Genomic DNA, 22726 nt, shown 5'->3' on the forward strand with positions numbered 1-22726 from the left:
AGAGAGAGAGAGGGACGGAGAGGGAGGCTGGGGTAGAGAGAGAGGGACAGAGAGGGAGGGAGGGGTAGAGAGAGAGAGGGGAGTTTTTCCCTCCCTGAAATACTCCTCGATATTACAAAGACACAAGCCGCTAATAACAACGCAAGTCTATGGATACACTTTGTAGCTGGAGTTGATAGGGAGATGGCGTTTTATGTCGTGTTGACAGTGCTCAATGAACTCTTTACCATGAACTCACTCATCTCTTTGCTGTATTCATTGACAGTCTCTCTCTAGTCATGGTTTTGAAATCTCACACAGTAGTCGACAATCAACTTCGCTGTGGGCCCGTGGAAGCTGCAGACACGGTGATCTGAGCTACCTGATAGGTGCACTTGATTTGCTCTCCAGGCCCACAGGGTAGTCAGAGTTGTACCTTCAGACACATGACATGGTTCATAATGGGAACACTTGGACTACTCGGCGCGTAGGGCAGCTGAATCAAGTGCACCTACCGCAAACATTTCGGAATGCAAGGCTTTATTGTCAGGCTTTTTACAGAGATGTTTGGCGATCGACTAGGAATGCCTTGGAGTTCAACCAGTCAATCGCAGAAGAGCGGTTGGTGACCACTCTCCTATGGAGATAAATGTTTGCAGTTAGGTGCCCTCCTGAAAGCCATGGTACTGCTGTTTGTCTCAGCCTATAGAGGAATGATGGTAAAAAACTGTAAAATGGACGGTTCTATTCCATTTACCTGCTGTGGGAAAGGGAGTGTTCTACTGTCTGGCTCTCTGTTTTATACCTGGAGAGAAGACAATTTATTAGTCGTAACAACAATGTGTGTGTGCGTGCGTGCGTGCGRGTTAGTGCTTGTGAGAGAATTCCTAAGAGCCTGAGGAGAAAATGTAAGAAAGATGGAGAGAAGGAGAGAGACACACAGTTACTAGTTATACATTTTCATAAAGATTTGGCTTGTGACAAAAACCTGGGCCCTGCAGCTGTTTCTCTGTGATTTGACTGTTCCCCGGGACACCATCATCACGCTCACTTTGCTGGGGGAATCAATCCTCTACCAAACCCTCTTCATTTAATACCACATTCATCACCATTAATTACACACAGGCCGGAAATAAGATGCTCATAGGTTTTATATTGGTTTAATATATTCATTTCAAATCTAGGATGTTATGAAACAGTTTAAGAGACGGTTAGATGAATGAAATAAAACAAAGAACCAAGACGGATGAAATCTAATTCTGCTAGGGAGATAATCAGGTGTAATGCGTTATTTTAACACTTACTTCACAGAGTTATTGGAATGGTCAACAGACACCAGTATGCGTGCAGAGGAGAGGATTTGACTTCCCTACTGGTTCATAATGTGACTGATCTGTTTGAGTGGATAGTAGTATGCAAGGCAGCAGAAAGAGATCTGGGACCAGGCTAGCCTTGAGTTACTCCTCTGTGAGGTCCACAGGTGGCCAACCCGGTGCAGGGCAGGGTGTCGTCTCCTTCCGTGGGCTCTTATTGGCTGTGGCAGGCCAGCAYGGGAAGTTGCTATTGGCGAAGACAGCAGAAACAGAGTGGGAATCTGATGCCATCTCCATTGCTTCACACAGGCCTGAGGAGAAGAAATGTTCACCTCTCTTTTTCTGCGTCCCTCTCCCCCTATCTCTCTCTTCATCCACCTCCTTCTTCACCCACACGGTGCCGTGTCACTGTGCTAGACTGTAGTGGCTGCATCCAATCGGCACTTTTAACTCTTCTCTTAGAATGGAAGGCATAAATGTAGCCCCCGGTAATTAGTAAGAAGTTTGTTAGTATTTAATTAGAGAGGCATACAGAACTATGAATCCCGGATGTGTCTCTGTTGCCCTAACCGCAGGCTATGAACGCTTCCTCTCTGCCGCCTGTTAGTATATGAACCTGAACACACACACACACACCGTGGAGCAGAAGGCTTGGAGCCTCAGGGTGTTTGGTCTAACTGGATAAATCATTTATCAGTGGCCAGGGCTGGTCAGTAGACTGGACAGGACAGCACACCAACTTCAACAAACACAGCCCCAGTTACCATCTCCATTGATCTGCTGTGGCAGTAGATAGATAGACCGGTGTAATTGTGTAAGTGCAGGTTGCCGTTCTAAACTACAGTTGTTGAGGCCCACAACTAGTGACACCTACATGTCTTGTTAAAGCCATACAGTGTGTTTGCATTGAGTGCTTCTGTGGTCTCTTGCCCTTTGATCATCTTTATATTTAGTGGGAATGGAATGGATAGATCCACCTATTTACCTTTCTTGATTTGSTTTAATGCTACATTTTGAATGGTGAATGTGTTGCCTGTGGCCAAGCTTCCTTCGCTGTCCTTCTCCCTCCACTGTCAGTGAATCTCCAATAGTTTAGTTTCTTTCTTTATATCTGAACATATTCACGGTTTCAGAGGGAGACTGCCTTTTAAAATGTCAACAAACCCACATCTCAAATGATTCGATCTGATCATCTGACCAATATGTCCTTCTGTGATTAAAGTTTAGACGTTAGGATACTTATTTACAGTGTGTGACTGACTGCCTGCGGAAACACTTGGCCAAGATTCTAGCACGGAGTAAGACCAGTTATTTGCAAACAAAAKCGCTTTAGTAGTGCTTACGGTGTTGTTGAATCAAGTGCTACCGCTTTTGAGTTTGAGTTTATTATTTTATTTTTACAGGGACAGTGCACATTAATCAACGTTTCAGTAAAAGTGCCGGTTTTAGCCAGCCGGCTAATTTTCAACCGCAGTCCCTTGGCAGGTTTTTAAAAACAATTACAATACAGACAATCAATGAGCAGTGAGCACACACAGAGCAACATAGGACAAGCAAAKCATAAAAGCAACAAAGTGTTTCCACACCTCACAAGCTACAGACAAGAGACAACATGGAAAGCAGCAATACACAGCTCGGGATTATGTTAACTTTTTCTCTTAGTGGGGCAGTGCCGTTGGAGGTCTGTCTCCTGTGTGTCTAACCTTCGCTCTCCTTTGCTCTGCCTTTCTAGGATGGCTCAGTAGTACCCAAGTATCTGTCTCCTGTGTTTAACCTTCGCTCTCCTCTCTCCCTCCCCTCTAGGATGGCTCAGTAGTACCCAAGTATCTGTCTCCTGTGTCTAACCTTCGCTCTCCTCTCTCCCTCCCCTCTAGGATGGCTCAGTAGTACCCAAGTGTACGTCTCCTGTGTCTAACCTTCGCTCTCCTCTCTCCCTCCCCTCTAGGATGGCGATCCAGGTGGCTAAGTTTGACTTTCACACATTGCCCCAGCCGGACCAGGAGGCCGTGCGCTACACCAACCCCAAACTACTGGAGGAGGAGAGGCTTCACGCCCAGGCCTCCATGATCAACAGCACCCTGGGCATCACCTGGAACATCATATCCTTTGTTGTTGGATGTATACAGATCCCTATTAGAAGGCATCTGGATGCTACATCCGTCTTTTGGCCAGGGTGTGTGCCAGTTCTACTGCACTGACAGATGGGAGAAAGTATGGCGAAATGTGCATGCAGCCTTGGGCACTATATAGGGAATAGGGTGCCATTTGAGACACATCCTTTGTCAATATGCAGGCAGGGCGCTCCATCAGAACCTCTTAGGTAATGAGGGGGCTATTACCAATACACAGACTCAGTGTTGTTTAGAATGGCCTGTCAACTTGTTTCAGGGAGGAGGTGTACAATTAATAATTAATCGGAGTCCCTGTGCTGTTGAACTTGCCATCATGTTTTCCATTTTAGTAATGCATAAACACTCCTGTGATTGTGTGCATTTGTTTGTTCTGCAAGCAATTTGGCAGCAGTGTGTGTGTGTGTGTGTGTGGGGGGGGGAGTTCTTCTATCCTTGTGGGACCTATAATCCCTAAAAGTCCCCAAAAGGATAGTAAAACAAGGACATTTGTCACGTCCCATTGAGGACAAAAGCTATTTTAAATGTAGGGTTTAGGATTAAAATTAGGGTTAGGAGTTATGGTTAGATTTAGGGTTAGGGAAAATAGGATTTTGAATGGAAATACGTTTTAGGTCCCCACGAGGATAGAAAAACATAACGTGTGTGTGTGTGTGTGTGCGTGCGTGCGTACAGGAGCAACTGCAGTAGATGATGTCACTAATGTTGTTTCTCAGAGGGTACTGTTAAATCAGAGCGCGGTGCATGTCAGAGCTTTGCTCTGAACTGGGCTGTGTGATTATGTTATTGAGGCTGGAGAATGAAAGGCACTATATTTCCAACCAAGCACTTGTTCAAACAACATATCATTTTTTTTGTTATCTGAAATTGTTATATCAGAATAACATTGAAACATTGCAGAAATAAATAGGTTTTAAGTATAGAAAACTAGGACTGTGAACAGAAATAATCACGTAATATGATCTGGGTCACCCTTGGCATTTATTRATAATAAAATGCATTGTTAATATCCTACTTCTTATTTAAGAGAACTGTGCAGAAACACCTTATCTTTCTGCGTAGCAGACCATGCAACTTGGCCTAGCATTAATAGAGTATCTCTCATTCATTGTGGAAGTGGACTGTTTCAGTTCTGCCGGTAACGACAGTCTCCTAAATATAGTGTGGCTGAAGAGAAACAAACCAGCCAGAGGAAGAGGAGTGGGAACAGACTGTCATGACATCCTCTCAGGAGAGAATGAGCGTATCTTCAAGTTCTGGCCTTCAGGGTAGTCTACCTTCTTCTCAGACCCCCACCCCGATACACACCTAAGCCCCGTTGCGACGCCCAACATTCCTGTCCCATTAACCCCGTCCGTCCCGTCCCTGTACCGTCCCATGTACTCTACCCGTCCCTGTACCGTCGTTCCTGTACCGTCCCTGTACCCGTCCTGTACCTTCCTAGTACCCGTCCTGTACCCGTACCCGTTACCCGTCCCTGTACTTGCCCCCGTCCCTGTACCCGTCCCTGTACCCGTCCCGTGGTACTGTACCTTTACCCGTCCGTACCTTTCCCCGTCCCTGTACCCGTCCCTGTACCCGTCCCTGTACCCGTCCCTGTACCCGTCCCTGTACCCGTCCACACGGCAAGGACTCCAGCACAAGCACGCCAGGACTGGAGACAGTTTGGTGGATGGATAGATGTCAGAATAGAGTTGTAGTTTCCTCCAACCTGGTTCAATGTCACGGTGTTTGTGTGCCACATTTTTGGCTTTCAACACCATGCCTTGTAGGAGGAAGCTACATATGACTTCTCCTCACTACATATTTTAATTCTGAGGGGAGTGTGTCCATTCTAGTCATTTTAACGCTATGGTGTTACTTTGTCTCTTTAGTCATTTTAACGCTATGGTGTTACTTTGTCTGTCTAGTCATTCTAACTTTATTAGGGCTGTCCACGACAACAACAAAAATATATTAGCCAACCTGATCCAAGATGGCGTAGCAGTGTAGGCGTGTTTTGTTCGTCCTCTCGTGTACTTTTGTATTTTTCGTATTTTTTGTATATATAAAAAAAAAAAAAAATCTATCTCTTTTCGATTTTTAATTTGATTATACCTTCCGGTAACCTGCCTCACCCAATGTGATACGGAATCGCTATTATTTTTAACTTTGGAACACATTCAAGAACCTCCAGTAGCTAACCAGCTAATCAGCTACAAGCTATTTAGTCATTTTTAGCCACTGCTAGCGGCTTTTACCTTCTGCACAGACACCAGCCCTGTTCTTAGCCTGGATATTACTCGCCAATCTACCAGCATCGGACTGTCTCTCCATAACAACGCCCGATTCCTGCCGTAATCCCTGAGCCACTACTTCTGATCCTCACAGCTAGCTAGCTCACAGCTAGCTTGCACCCTCCGTGGCACCCAGTACCGAAGCTATACCTGAGGCCCACCCCCGGCCTACTCAGCTGTTTACCCGAACCCCACTCATACACGACTAGAGCCCAATACTCCACCGGATCCTTGCTGTTAACTCTGGACCTTGGCACCGGATCACCACTGCTACCGATTGGCTATAGTGGCTAACGCCACTGCCACGAAGCTAGCACCAGTTAGCAAACAAAATTCTACAATAACTCTTTCGCCATCTGGCTTGGATTCTCTGTCGACACGGCGCCCCGCCGCACCACCACGTCTGGTCTGCCGACGAATACTCCATCCGCTGTGCCCTCAACCGGCCTCCGTCTGAGCAGACCACCCCCGGGCTACTAACTTTAAACGCCGCGTGCTAGSGTGGTGACAGCTTCCCTGTTCCATCCACTGCTCCCCCCTGGACACTATGATCACTTGGCTACATAGCTGATGCCTGCTGGACTGTCCATTAATCACGGTACTCCATTCTGTTTATTTGTGTTTATCTGTCGGCCCCAGCCGCGAACTCAGGCTCTATGTGTAGTTAATCCGACCCTCTCTGCCTAGTCATTGCCATTTTACCTGCTGTTGTTGTGTTAGCTGACTAGCTGCTGTTGTCTCACCTGTTGTTTTAGCTAGCTCTCCCAATCAAGACCTGCGATTACTTTATGCCTTACTATATGTCTCTCTCAAATATCAATATGCCTTGTATACTGTTGTTCGGGTTAGTTATCATTGTTTCAGTTTACAATGGAGCCCGTAGTTCCACTCCTAATACCTCTGATACCTCCTTTGAACCACCTCCCACACATGCGGTGACCTCACCCATTATAACCAGCATGTCCAGAGATACAACCTCTCTTATCATCACCCAGTGCCTGGGCTTACCTCCGCTGTACCCGCACCCCACCATACCCCTGTCTGCACATTATGCCCTGAATATATTCTACCACGCCCATAAATCTGCTCCTTTTATTCCTTGTCCCCAACGCTCTAGGCGACCAGTTTTGATAGCCTTTAGCCGCACCCTCAGCACCAAAACCAGGTCTGGAGCTTTTAATTGTGTTGAAGCCGGATTATCAGTATTTGGGCATTAAAAAAAAACACTTCCCACCACCATCGGCACACTGATGTTTTCTATACAAAACCTAGACACCCATTACCTCAAACTCCCATTACTATGTTTCATGAAATTTAACAGAATGGACACAGGATGCGTTTTTGAAGGTTCAGACGAATCACTTTAGACTCTAAGCTGATTAGATCTGAACAGCGTGTAAGACATAACATTCGCCATCTTAATTGCACAGCCCTTTGACTGTTTTAGTCCCACAATCAGATACTGTAACTGTCATTCATTTCATTCTGATAGTGGATAGAAATCTGAGGGCAGTGTCATCTACAGGGATTTCAATGGTTCCTTTCAGGCATGGGGTCATTGAAACAGGGGTCCGTCCATGACCGGCCAATGGTCCGAATCAACAGTTTACCAACTGGATCTCTGTCTCGGATGCCATTATTTTAGGAATTATCCTTTCCATGTATTTTTGGGCGAGCATTAAAGAAGAGGATGTTAGAGGATGATTGCAGGGCAAAATCTTGCTGCCAAAACCTTCACCGTAGGAAATGTTGTTCTTGTCAAATTACAGTGTGACATTAACTGGGGCTTGTTTAAAAAGGTGAGTGCTCTCTCTTCATGGTCTGGGAAGTAATGAGGAGCTTGTGCTGCGGTCGAACGAGCAGGAGGAAATCCGCTCGTGCCAATCACCAAGGCTGCTCTCTGGTTTAATTTCCTCACCCACGACTCAGAAATTGACGTTCATTTGCCACCAGCACGTTAGAGAGGCAGAGGTTAATCATATTTCAGATAAAGGGTTTTCAATCATTCAAAAAACAATTTTTATTTTTATGGGGTATTCTCTCTACCCATAGCCAATACAGTGGTGAATCCACTGGCTTTTACAATTTTTCTGTTTTTCTGAAATTCTTCGGAGACTGAGTAGGATTTCCCTCCACTTGCAAACAAATGACTGTATGTCAAAACAACCAAACAAATGGTGAGTTCCACACACTCAGTCTATTTATCTTTTCTCGCAATGTATATCGCTGATCACATAACGGAAATGTACTTAAGCGCAGATCCGGGAACAGTCAGCAACGTCATTGTCCACCCTAATTCACTCAGCTTATCCTCGTCCTCGACAATTTGAATGAATCCAAAGGCCTTTGCGCTTCTTTTTCGGGAAACTTCATTTAGTTGAGAAAAATGAGTCAATCGTTATGGAGGCCATGCCAATCAGAATAAACTGTATGGGGTCACTTCATCCTGGTACTCCTGTAGATCATCACAGGCCTCATTAAAGGGCCATGCTGCAGATACAGGGGAATCTGAGGATCGGAATGAGTTCTTAGGATAATAAGAGGCTTTAACCGGGCTCTTGAAATGGTCCTGTAATGGGTATTGGACCATGGATCGACCTTGGAGTCCGGCTATCCTTGACAGTCAAAGAGGTGTTTTGCTGCACTCATGTGCACATCTTAAATTGGTATGTGTCCGTGCAAAACAAGATTTGACACATGGGGTGAAGGTGGTCTCTCTGTGTGTTTCGCTGTTTAAGTGTCTCTGTGAGCTTGTGACATTATTTCGCCCACTGTGGCCTATTTTAATTGCCTTACCTTCCCTATCGTACTAACATTTGCACACACTGTAACATATATTTTCTATTGTGTTATTGGACTGTACGGTCTGTTATTCCCACAAATGTGTAACCTGTTGTTGTAGTTTTTGTCGCACTGCTCTTGCTTTACTTGGCCAGATCGCAGGTTGTAAAAGAGAACTGGTTCTTCACTGGCCTGCCGGTTAACAAAATAAGGATTGAAATAAAAATAAAATTAAAATCGAACCATGAACCTTTTTCTCAAACCATGCATTTCGGTCTGACATAACACTGCTCAGTGGCCAGTTTTTACAGATGGGCATCTGGTAAAGCAAATCGTGTAGTGCTAGCTTAAATTTGGACCAGCTCAGCCAGGATATTATGTAATGACTCATGAGTGCACTCTGTGTGGAGCACATTAGAGTAAATTGCCATGACCTCCCACTGACCCCCAACCCTTGTCCCGCAAGATGTTAGGAGTGAGCCCAAGGGATGCTGCTTTCATTGCGGATCAAAACCTCACCCGATAGAGAACCACCCAACACAACCCAGCCGTCGGTCGATCCTCTACCTGGGTGAGATTACAAAATTACTAAAGATGCCCTGATCAGTTATGTTACTTTCTGTATAATGGCGGTGAAATATATAAGTAAGATAGGACCAATGTAGAATCAACACTGACACGGCAATCAAAGTATAGATTCAAGTAATTGAAATATTTCCCCAATCAATGAAACTCTCTACAACTGGTTACCATTCGGTCCCACCCCCACACCCCCTTGTTGTGGGATTGAAACTTGGCGAAAAGCAAGGGCAGGCATGGCAGTGTGAAAGGGTTTCGTAACTCAATATAATCTACCTAAAAACACAGGAAAAAAGCCTATCTTGATTTGCTTACCCACCATCAGGAACATTATCTACCATCCAGACTACACTGATAGTGGACATGTTTCAGCGAACGAATACTTCATGCACAAAGAACCGATTGAAACCACTGGTGACAATGGAAACATGACATCTGCTCCATAGTCGTTATTGCTGAGCTTGGGATCATGGCTAAAGGTCCACCTAGGCAAAGTGTTTAACACAATTTAACCCGTTTCCCAATGGGAGGTAAATTGTTTGACGCATCAGAGAGGTGGGACCCCTGCCGAAGGACTGACTAGGCAATGAAAACCGGAGAAGGCTTTAAATGGCGGCCTAATCGGGTCTACGCCATGCCCAGGTGGGTGTCCGCAGTGCTTCCGTGTTAGGCTGGCAATCCCTTCCCAGCTTCTGACACCGCGTCCACCATATTCATTTCCCTATGGCCTCATCTAAGACCCAGGATGAATGAGAGCGCATGTGGGATTTGACCTGCACTCGAACAAAGGGCCTTGGCTCGAACTTCCTGCATTAAATGGTTTCCCCCGATCACTGCAAAAACTGTTGATACACTCTTGTCCTGCCATAGGTAACATTGACCTCTCTGTTTCTTCTCATCACTTTTTGGTTTCATGTCAAGTTTTCCTGTTTTTCAATTATCTAGTGGTTATTCCAATGTTTGAAAGAACCATGTCACTCTTGTACCTAATCACTGCCGCCTTGATACATGTTTTGGAGACCTAGACAAGAGGTTTTTCATTTATAATCTGCAAATGTACAACTCTCTGTCAACGCAACCTTACCAATGGAAATTATACCAAAAACTTTTCATAGCATCAGTTGTCTGAAAGATTTTGGTTGTAGAAAGGTTGTAGAACCAATTGTACTGTCCCTGTAATTGGGACTTACTCTTTGTGCAAGGGCTAGTTATTGCTACTGCAAATTGTTTGTCATGGCGTTATCTAGGGGGCCACCAGTAAGCGTGGATCTTTTTTTTCTGTGGAATCACTGTCTTTGCAGTATATAACAGCATCTCTGCTACCATCACTGTTACACCATACACAAAACATCACACTGGCTCTAATTAGAATTTCCCCTTCTGGCACACCCAGGTACAGTTCTCACATCATATCACAGAGTGTGTGTGTGCGCTCTCCCCAGAGGCTGGCACAGAGACCCACTTCCCTGTACTTCGCACCGCGCTTTTCGGCAAGAGGTTACATCTGTTAAGCTGTGTCCACAACAGTCTGGTACCTGGAGAGGCCTGAGGTCATTAAGAGCGTGCATCTATTTGTCAAGACACACTTCCTCAGACCAAGGCAACAGGGGCTCTTTGGTGGCCGCATTACCCCTTTCCATCTGCTTTTCATTAGAAAGATATGGACTGAAATGATCAAGCTGTGGATCGTGTCATGCCAGAATACTCTTGTCAATCTTGTCTGCTGTTTGTGTTCATGGCAATGCTCATAAATATGACAGTCAGTCCAAGGTCAGCTTGTTATTTAGTACAGTCACCCTGCAGAGGGCTTCTGACACCTTTCTGGAAAATCCTCAGAGGCCTGCATGTTCCTCGTGTTCCTCCCAAAAGATCACAGACACATACAAATATTCTCCTAGGACTGGCCATATACACTGTAAAATGTAGTTCTTCATGACATGCTAATGTCATTGCGAGAGTTTGGAAATAATAAGGTTTCATACTGACAACCAAGAGGGTTCTGAGATAAAAATTGGCTTTGAAGTACAAAAGTATGTCATTAGGTTTGAAATAGTTTCTCAGCTATTTTCAATCATGTACTTTTGAACAATTAGACAACATGGACACTTGGGAGAACGAATTTAGAAACAAAGTACCTACTAGTAGGAGAACATGAAACAAAACAAGGCTATGTCAATAACTTATTAAAATGCAAGATGGAATTATAGTCCCCGGCTCGATTAGATAAACTGTCATGGCTTATCAAATGTTGATCGCTTCGGATTGGTGGGAAATCATAACAAGATATAGGCAGTATCCATCACATGCCTTATATTGTTAGTAATATAAAAGTATCTTTCTCAGATTCAGCGAGCATGTAGCATTTCAACTAAAAGCAATTACATGCTATGCAACATTGCTAGTTTCAATTTGGCAAAACGAAACAAAATCACGTCCAAATTAAAACATTAGGCACGCAACCGTTCATAGTTAACTGGAACTTACTGAGCACTTAAGATTTCACAAACGGTGGGCCATTCTTCTGCCATGTCTGGAGCTTGTATATCAATGCTGGAAAACACTGATGTATATTAAAAAACTATCCTCAGGACCAGGGGAAAAACTGCATGAACATTGGATTTGAAGCTTATGGAACAAAATGCTGCTACCTTTCAGTATACTTAGCCTGAGTGATTGGCAGCCATTAAAAGATTGCACTGTCGACTGGATGTTTCCTTTATTCTCATCTTCTTCCAACAGCACCGTAGCTGATGGCTGAGGAAGGGTTTAAACACTGAGAAAGATGCTTCACGGACGCTGTTCTCAAGGTCCTCAGCTCATTCGTACTCAGAGAATACTTCTTAAGTTTGAAAAAGATTTGTTAACTGCACTATTTTCATGTGAGGAACCAAATGTTTGATTACCCAACAATGAACGAGACAGCCTACAGGAGAGGAGGTGGAGGGCTCTGTGGAGTGTGGTGCAGGAAAACAACCTGTCACTCAATCAACAAACCAATGTTGTAGATGATCGTGGACTTCAGGAAACAGACAGAGGGAATCACCCCCCTATCCACAATCGACGGGACCAACCAGTGGAGAAGGTGGAAAAGCTTCACTTGACAAACTGAAATGGATGCCACCCACGTACGACAAGTGTGATGAAGAAGGTGCAACAGCTCCTCTCAAACCTTCCAGGGGCCTGAGAAAATTTGGAGCGTATAGGCACTACAACACCTCAACAAACTTTTAGATGCACACATGAGAGCATCCTGACGCGGGCTTGTATCAACCGCGCCTGGGCTATGGCAACTTAGCAGCCGCCCGCAAACCGCAGAGGGCTCTCCAGAGGGGTGTAGCGGTCTTCCCACGCATCACCGGGGCACAACGACCTGCCCTCCAGTGACCACTACAGCCACCCAATGTCACAGAAGGTCTATAAAAGATATCAAGAAACAACACACCGAGCCACTGCCTGTTCAACCCCAACTATTCATTCCAGGAAGGTGTTCGGTCAGTACAGGTGCATCAAAGGTGGGACCGATTATACTGGAAAAACAGGCTTCTATCTCAAGCCCATCAGACTGTTAATAGCCATCACTAGACAATTAGAGGCTTGCTGCTTATATACATAGACTTGTAAATTACTGGCCAAATTAATCGGAGGGAACGCTAGCACTTTAATAATGTTGGACATAACTTGCATTACTCATCACTATGTATACAGTGGGGGCAAAAAAGTATAGTCAGCACACCATCTGTGCAAGCTTCCCACTTAAAAGATGAAGAGAGGCGTAATTTTCATCATAGGTTACACTTTCACTATGACAGACAAAATGAGAAAACCAAAAAATCCAGAATTCACATTGTAGGAATTTAATTTATGAATTATTGCAATTACTGGTGACAAATAAAGCTATTGGCAAAAACAAAGTTGATCTTCAATAGTGTTATATTACTTTGAAATTGGCAATGACCAGAGGTCAAACGTTTCTTGTAAGCTTCACAAAGTTTCACACAGCTGTTGCTTCGGTATTTTGCCCATCCTCATCGCAGATCTCCTCTAGAGCAGTGAATGTTTGGGGCGTGCTGGGGGGCAACACGGACTTTCAAACGTCCCTCCAAAGATATTTCTACTGGGTTAGAGATCTGGAGACTGGCTGACCATAGGCCACTCCAGGACCTTTGAGAATGCTTCTTACGAAGCCACTCCTTTCGTTGTTCCGCGGCGTTGTGGTTTGGGGATCATGATCATGCTGGAAAGACCCAACCACGTTTCATTCTTCAGTGCCCTTGCTGATGGCTGGGAACGGAGGGTTTTCACTCCAAAATCTCACGATACAATGGCCACATTCATTCCTTTCCTTACATGGAATCAGTCGCCTGGTCCCTTTGGCAGAAAAACAGCCCCAAAGCATGATGTTTTCCCACACCCCATGCTTCACGTAGCGATTATGGTGTTCTTTGGAATGCAACTCAGCATTCTTTTGTCCTCCAAACACGACGATGTTGAGTTTTTACCAACAACAGTTCGATATTTGGTAATTCATCTGCACCATTATCGACATTCTACCCAGCTTTCTTCTGAATCATCCAAAATGGCTCCTCTTAGCAAAACTTCAGACGGGCCCTGGACATGTACTGGCTTAAGCAGGGGGACACGTTCTGGCACTGCAGGATTTGAGTCCCTGGCGGGGTAAGCTGTGTAACTGATGGTAGGCTTTTGTTACTTTGGTCCCCAACGCTCTCTGCAGGCTCATTCCACTTCAGGCCCCCCCATGTGGTTTCGGATTTTTGCTCCACACGTTCTTGTGATTCATTTTTGACCCCATGGGGTGAGATCTTGCGTGGAACCCGCAGATCGAGGGAGAGATTATCAGGGTCTTGTCATGGTGATCTTCCATTTCCTAATCAACTAGCTCCCACAGTTAATTTCTTCAAAACCAAGCTGCTTACGCTATTGCAGATTCAGTTCTTCCCCAGCCGTGCAGGATCTACAATTTGTTATCTTGGTGCCTTGACAGCTCTTTGTTCTGCCATAAGTGGAGTTTGGAGTGTGGACTGTTTGAGGTTGTGGGACAGGTGTCTTATATACTGATAAACAAGTATCAAACAGTGCCATTTAATACAGTAACAGAGTGGGAAGGGGACAGAGGAGCCGCTCCTTAAAGAAATAAGTTTACAGTTCTGTGCAGAGCCAGAAATCTTGCTTGTTTTAGGTGAAATAATACTTATTTCACCATAATTTGCACATAAATTCATAAAAAATCAAACAATGTGATTTATCTGAATTTTTATTTCTCTCATTTATGTCTGTCATAGCTTGAAGTGTACCTATTTGATGAAAATTACAGGCTCTCTTCATCTTTTTTAAGGGGGAGAACTTGCACAATTGGTGGCTGACTAAATACCTTTTTCTTGACCCACTGTATACTGTTATTCTATAACTTATTCTATGCTATTCGCTCTCACATTGTCGATCCATATATTTATACATTCCATCCTTAACTTAAGATTTGTGGTAATTTGGGTATTTTGTTGTGAAATTGTTAAGATATACTTGTTAGATATACTGACTGTCTGAGCTAGAAAACACAAGGCATTTCGCTACACTCTGCAGTAACATCTGTTAAACACGGTGATTGCAACCCAATACAATTTGATTTGATTGATTTTGTTTTTAAGTTGCCAGGGATCTCTCATTCTTTCTCTCACGTCTCTCATGCGTGCCGCGTTACTTCCTCTTCCCTCGCTCACTCTGAATACTCCTTCCATGCTGTTTCCACCATGTGTGCCTGAAACCGTGACTCGGCCAGTGCTGTGTGGGCCGCGAGCTGATATTAAGAAAGGATCCTACGAGGGGGCCGCCGGCGTCGCTGCAAGGCTCGGTAACCCAACCGTGCTAATGGACCCCCTTCGAGTCGTGCTTGAATACTAATGCTCACCCCTGCTCTGCTTGATAAACCAATGCTGTGCTCTTTGCGTAAGATTCATACAGCCAGGTGAGCTTGACTGAGACAGTAGGGTTCCTGCTTGCTTCGCTTTTGAGACAGACGCTGCTGTTGCATTCAAGCTATATTGAAAGCACATAACAGGTTTACTGTTAAGAAATGTAGCAATAGCAAAATTAAAAGACACGAGAAGGCACTTGCTCTTAACCCTTTCATCACATCAACACTAAATGTAGTCCTTCTAGTAAAATCTCTCTGACTCACTGCTTATGCACACTGGCAGCGTTCTGACCTTATATCTATTCCGACACTGGTCTGAAATAAGATGTCCTCCCAACTAAGGTCTTGCCTAGATTTAGCGCTCGTACTTGAAACATCCGGTAAGGGGAGAAGCAAGCGTCATCTACTAAATTGAGTGGGAATAGGTACTTGATGAAGTTGCGGGAAGTTGCAACGCAATATGAAATTCTTGAATTTTGATCAATTTTCATAATCCCGTAACAGTAGCCAAAGGTTCTCAGCAATAGTACCACCTGCAACTTTCTATTATCTTAAAATGCCAGTAAATCTTGACCTATTTCACATACCCAATTTTTTAATAGTATGTGAACCTCTGTGTCCTTGCTCCTTCCGTTCTTAAGAATTAGCAGGTAGTTGAAGATATTACCTCTCACTCTCGAGATTATCGATCAGGAGAGGTTTCTCAACGTGTAGCACAAGGACTTGAGTGTTCCACATTGGAATGGAGTAGTCTGAAAGGGTGTGGCAAAAGTGTGAACGTGCAGAGATAAGCCTGGAGGATCGACGTAAGTTTGCGCACCACTGTTTCGGTTCTCCACTGCCAGGAGAGGATACTTTCTGGCTTCACCGGTACGTCTCTCGCGATTCACTCCCGTACAAAAAAAAACCAGGGAGAATGGTTGGAGAGCGTGACACTCACCACATTAGTATCTAATCTAACAATTTCTATATACATAGTAACATTTTGTAGAGAAGGAAAAATTTTTACTCTTCCGCTAGAGAAGTACACCATCTCAGAAGATCTTCTGCTCCACTCTCATGTATTGTGCATCTGGGTGTTTTCTGAGCTACCCCCAACTAGACAATGGGTTTTTCTGTCCTACAGGAGTGATAGGTGTGCTCCTAATGTGGGGCCTCGTCTGCTTGTTCACTATGCACTGGCAAAAGATGGCACACACTTGCAGCGCGTCTGTGGAGGACGCTGTCCCTTTGGGCTCCCGAACACGACCGTAGCCATTTAGTGGCCGATGGTGGCTGCTTGTTCCAAGGACACAGAGTGCCAATTCGCGTGTATTTGAGTAGCATGTTGGCGAGGATCTTGAATTGCGGTCGTTGGTACACGTAAACTTCCGCTAAATTCTTGAGCTCAGGAGATGTGATATTGATGTGTGAGTCATATTTGGAGGGTTTTCTGGACCTAAACTGTGGAAGCAGATGTAACTGGGTTTCATGATGATATGAACCTTTGTTAATAATCACTAGCACTTAGCCTTCAAACATTAGGGATGTGGTTCAATCCGTGGTTTCCTCCACTCGCGAGCTCTAAGATAAACTCCTTATCACTCGCTGTCTGAATATTATCGTTTACTTGAGATATGACTCTACTCAACCGCAAATTCTCTGAGAACTCACCAAATGAACACGAGTCCAAATGAAAGGGAAATATCCTCTAGTCAACGGGTACAACCCTAAATCTTGTTAAACAGGTTATTTTAGCAAGCTGATAAGGCGGCCAAATCGTATATGAACAGACCAAAAATGATCAAAAGAAGTTGATTTAGATAGGGCCGTGGAAATGATAGGACCTATTATTAGTTTGATTAAAGAGTTTAAATTCAACGTGCAAGTTCTGGGACTCTGAACAGTGAAGGGCCTCACTCACTCCAAATACGTACCTGTACCACAGCAGAGGCATCATCCTTGCCTACTGTGTACTAAAGGTCATCTTGTGCTAATTCTTAGGAACCCTTGTCTGATGTCTCAGGCCCGTAAACTTCACCACGCCTTTCACAACTACTGCCTCCCGATCTTAATAAGTAACCTCTATGTCACTCCCCTCCTTGGCCTAGTGGATGCCGGAATCTCGTTGCTTAGCCTACTCAGCACTGGTGGTCTGCTTTGATAATCACACGCCACTATCTACCCACTGCTGTCCTGGTCTCGGTCATCCTGTCCATCTGTGCATGCTACACAACTTACCTTAAATGTGTTTACTTTGAACTCAGCTAATCGAGATTACACATTACCCTTCCTAAATATATCGAACACCATATCGTTATCGACTGTTTGAGCAGGCGTGTCTGTTGTCTACATTTAGTCTTTAGAATGATCGACCTGGCTGTAATTAAATGTCAACGATTTGTTTGGGCGATACCCATGTCTAAGGCAAGTAGCAGTAAGGGACAGCTAAGTTCTGAGGTTCTTCCTCCCATGTGCCAAGAAGTATGAAAAGGATATTGCACTCGCCACTCACATGCCGAATCTAGCATTCTTTGACAGAATGACGGTATTCTCAAGCGGCCATGTTGATTTCCCAAATACACGGTTTCAGTTGGTCCATATTAATGAAGTCAACCTTACAATTACTACCAGCGCATCTTAGACAAAGCATGTCGCGAAGTGTGCTACACATACAATCTTCTAAGTGACAGAAACTAAGAACCACGCTAGTATATCGACGCAAGTTCAGAGGTTCGACATCAGCAGATATGCTGCCACCCCGATCGCCCATGTCCTTCTCGGTCCACCAGACCGCACTATGCCAACAAGGCAGCCAAAGACAAACTTCCCACAACCTCATTATACAGGCCCTTATGTTCGTCCACTTGAAACATTGTTGTAAATGCTTTCCATTTACTTTTGTCGACTTTCTCAATCCTTGTAACATTGGCTCTCTGCATCATTCCCAACCACAAGGTTAAGGATTAACCCGAATCCGCTATTGTCTGCGTATACTTATGCAAAGTGTCTCCACCCCTAAAGCGAGCATACAATGTATACCGACCATTGCACCATGTTTTGCAGGGGATTAGCTTGTCACATTTGATGTCGCAGCATTTTCTGTCCACTCGCAGTACATGTTGAGGAAACCAGCTGTTGGAACTTTACATACGCCTCATAGTGTGCAAAGTCGCCAAGTTGAGAGAGTTATCAGCAGCCAACATGGTCTAACAATATGGCGTCTCAGGCTTGTGTGATTCAAGGCAAACGAGAACGAAATTTGCATCGTAGCTCTAACTATATCCTAATAAACAGATCGAGATCTTATTTTAGGGGTAGACATCTCTGTCTCAAAACAGTGATGCCGATTGTTGAGAAGCCACTTTAAATAGATGTCAATGCGGCGCTTCCGTCCCAGGATGATTGCTTCCCAGTTTGCGGCTGGGTCCCCACTTTCTAGACATACCTGTTCCAGCGCCATGTGATTGCTGTGTTGTAGCTCGTAGGAGCAGGACACCAAATAGCTTATTTTATGAAACTGTTGACGGTAAAGGGTGTTAATTCCAATGAGCGAACATGAGAACTAAGGGGAGGAATAACATCGGGTCAACCCACCGATAAATCCGTTTGATGCCAGATTTAAGCATAGACTAGGAGATCTCGCTATCTCTAGAAGAATGCCTATTTCATTATCAATAGAGAACAATTTGATGGCTGTACTACATTCAACTCGATGTCATTGGCCTAGTACTTCCACTTTCTCCTCTATGTTGAATGATCACAATCTAAATCTCATTAACGGAGCGGTCCTTCCGTGCTGACTAACTATTATAGAGATGTTATCACCCCATTCTGGACGTCATTGGGACAATCCAAAATGGGCCCGGCTTCTCAACCCAGGCGCGCCCGCCTCGTCTGCTACCTCGTGACTCCAAGCACGCGTCAGCGCGAGCCCTCTAGCAGCTCCTTTTCTTTTCTCTTACCGCAAATCATTCCGCCTCCTCTTTCCCCCAATAGCAGAAATAGAGTATACTGACAGGATGTTAGTATCAGCACTCGTCCAAAACAAGGACATGGCGCTTTCAGCATCCTTACACTCTCAGAATCCACTGTAGGAGGATCGTCATGGACCTTTTGCGTGGCGTCTAAGTTTCGACAGCATTGCGTGCGCGTGTGATCCGGGTATGCGTAGGTACATTTAACATGAGAGAAACGACTTTTACATGGATGCTTCCACGGTCTTGGGCCCCCAGTATGCTGTGGGGGCAGATGTGCTATGCAAAGAGCGCCGGCTCTCGTGATTACCAGAGTCCCGGTGCTTTAAAAGTACACTCACAACATTCATCTTATCATTCGCTTTACATAGATAATGACATCTAAAGAGCAGAGGATTGTCTAGACAGGGAGTTCCACACCACAAGGATTATAGCGTGACATAGTAGAGGGTCGTTAGCCCATCTATGCTATTGCTGGCCCCTGCATTGGTAATTTTCTAAATACAGCTTCAAAATCCACATGTTTGGTGGTTTCACTTACCTACTTCCTCTCTCCTCTTCATACTAATAGTGTGGGTGTAGTCACCTCCTGGACAGGCCAAACAACATTGATATCAACAAGTGAGAGACTCCCCAATGAATCATGACTTCTAATGATTTGCGACTAGGCGATAAATCGCTTCATCGTTTAGGTCGGTGTGCTGGATTATATTGATTGATATTACAACGGGGGTCTTCTTAAATGCTGGAAGATCCAAAAATTTTGCTAATTGCGAGGGCGATTATTCTTCACTGGACCAGTCTCGAATCGCTCACCTGCCTTACTCACCCTAAGGTACATCCATTCGCGACCGTTGGGATGAACGAGATCCGGGTTTCCGAAGCTCTAGTAGTGGTCTATGTAGCAGCAGCATTAAACCAAAAGGTCCAAACTGGATTTACTGTCAGGGAAACAGAGATTAGAGAATCGCTGAGGAAAGTGCCTATACCCTCGCCTCTAGGCCTATAATCTGCGCACCTCCAAGACTCTATTGACAGTGCGATTTGCATCTAACTGAAGCGTGAGGAATCATAAATTCGGATACTCACGACGTCTTTTTCTCTCGTCTTACCATCTGCGGGTAGATTGGTGGAATACAAAAATCGTACGTTCCCAGAATGGAGGAAGGCTGTATTCGCCAAGCCTGCGATGTACTTCTACTTCCAGAGCTCTAGGCCAACAGTGAGGCTGAGGATCCTTGACTCTGCGGATCTGGATTCAACCATGCCACCAAGAAGAGACAGTAGCAACATTTTTCTTATCGCCGAAGGCTGGATTCTTACAAGGGACCTTGGTAGCAGTAGCCCGGTTTTCTAATGCTCGCTAACATCGATGCCTGTAACAGGAATTTATTGCCCACTCGGAGGGCAGTTGCTAAGGTATCTCATAGCTCAGTGCGCTTACTAACAGACCCCTATCGATATTATGACTACTTCGTAAGCAAGGGGCACCGTTGGTCAAGTTCCCGAAATGTGATACATGTCCTACATTTGTATATAAGGCGAATCGGGCTCATTTCACGCTCGTATTTTCACTCCCCATTTGCTGAACCCCACCAACCATGTGGAATTATTACGTACCTTTCTGCCTGGGGGCAAACAAGTCAAAGGCATTGTGGAGGAAGATAGAGAAGGCCGAGCGCGTACACAACTGATCTTTGGTATTCAAAAGTATTCTCGATGAGCTCCCCGTTACACAGTGATTCTTCATCGGGGGCGAAGGGGCGTGGCCGATAGGCGGCTATGAGAGGCCATTCATGCTCAGATGAGGGGTTCTCTTGCGCATGGGGTGGCTGGGAGGGGGGCATGGGGAGCAGCCGGCCAGTGCTGTCTGGGGCGATCGAAGTTCTCCCCGATGAGGCGTGATGAAGGATATGCGCGACGCATCTTCCTGTTTTACTAGTGATTACCTGGTGACGAGGATGGGGGTGGAGTGCCGACCTCTCTGTTCTCTTCCAATAGAGGGAGTGATAAAAGCGTGATATGCGCGAATGATTGGTTTCTGCTCTTGCCCTTGTCAGGTGTCCTGTCTGGCCCCCACAGCCACGGTTGGCCTCTGGGTCTGAGGACAAGTAGGGTATGTCGCTGGAAAGGTTTTTAAGGTCTCTACTCTATATGCAATAACGCAGGGTTAGCGCACAATGCCATTCTCCTATTTGAATTTTTCACCTCCAGGCATTGCTCAGTGAAGGCGTTCTCTAGAACACCACCTTCCTTTTCACGAGATTAGGCACCCCATCTTTGATAGGCTCCCTCACTAACACTTCCACAATTAAGACCAAGAACTACGATCGGCTATCACAATGTGCCAATAACACCCAACATCTCAATCCAACACACTACACCATTAATACACTGAGTGAAGATTATCTGCACTTCCTAATCACAGTCATGCTCCTCTTATTTTAAATGACATTAGGTAAAATAAATACTCTAATTATTAGAGCAATGTATTTTCCTTGTATATACAATCACTGTTCAGTTTGGATTCCTCCTGTCTCCGTTTACACACGGCTACATACTCGAGAGGGAACAGCGTTCTCTGTTTAAATCAGGTTGATTCTCTGTGGAGGTCTTCTTGGACGGCCTTCTTGACACCCCTGACCACGCAATTCCTGATGCAGGTCCCGCTAATCGGCTTAGTTCGGCCCTCATCGCGCCTCTTCAACAATGTCAAACTCTAAGGACATACAGGCAGTTAAAGTGGTCAATTAAAGTAATCCATAACCATTGACCTCTTATGTCCCATAAACTAGTCTGTGTCGCACGGAATGAGGGATGTGAGACATAAGACACTGCCACCACACGCCTCCAAAACAGACAGATCATAATCATTCAATTAGAACACGTTTGAAATGAAGATGAACTTTAATGCCTTAACTTGACACCAGCACAAGCGTGGATGGTTACGTCGTATAGGGGTCCAAGTAGGGAACAATAATCCAATGAGCCTTGGGAGACAACTTTCGCATTAAACGGAGCTATTGAACACTTAGTCAGCCACTTAGCAGCACATCTCCTCGCTCACTACCTGTGCGTCTTTTTGCTGCTCAAATCTTCCCCTGGACAGGGACCACTCCTGACCATGTGCCTATGTTATTAGACTGCGTGTCGAGACTCTCAGGCCTTATACATCTCATTACATGGTCAAACATCTCCAATGCTTCCAATAATAAAGGCCTCAAATGTTCGTAGTTACCGCTCCTCCGGCGCACAGTTCCCCCGTTCTTGTTACTTCATTCAGGACCCTTCTACGCCAGAGGCCATTCTACGATGCGCCTGTTGTCTCTCCTCGACGCCAATCAAGCCTCGTGCCCAATGCACCTCTATCATTGACTTCAAAAACCCATGCACTCCGTTCTATTCCTGGTCAAAATTCTGTACCAATATGGTCTGCCTACGATCACTGCTTCTCTTGACCTCTTCTGTGTAAGTCTCTTGTGGATGTCATCTACAAATAGCTTCCAATACTTCTACTCAGCAAACTGGATTGCAGTTTATCACATGTCCATCCGTTTTTGTTTTACTAAAGCATCCTTATACCACCCTACCAACTGCGACCTGTGATGCTCTAGTCGGCTGGCCCTTTTTTTTTTTACTATGTATTGACTTGTTTATATGTTTACTCCATGTGTAACTCTGTGGTTCGTTTGTCTGTTCACACTGCTATGCTTATCTTGGCAGGTCGCAGTTGCAAATGAGAACTTGTTCTCCAACTAAGCCTTACCTGTTAAATAAAGCGTTG

The 22726-nt window shown here is 44.9% G+C and overlaps 1 protein-coding gene across 1 annotated transcript in view; it reads left to right on the plus strand.

Annotated features, from left to right (window-relative positions):
- LOC139023270 (trafficking protein particle complex subunit 9-like) overlaps positions 1–22726 on the plus strand; it is a 130436-nt gene that overhangs the window by 32868 nt on the left and 74842 nt on the right. Inside the window, exon 3 of the mRNA XM_070436030.1 lies at positions 3238–3390. Within this exon, the coding sequence (XP_070292131.1) occupies positions 3238–3390 (153 nt within the window). The remainder of the gene's footprint in view (positions 1–3237; positions 3391–22726) is intronic.

Source organism: Salvelinus sp. IW2-2015, linkage group LG30 (genome assembly GCF_002910315.2).
Source record: "Salvelinus sp. IW2-2015 linkage group LG30, ASM291031v2, whole genome shotgun sequence".
Taxonomy (NCBI): Eukaryota; Metazoa; Chordata; class Actinopteri; order Salmoniformes; family Salmonidae; genus Salvelinus; species Salvelinus sp. IW2-2015.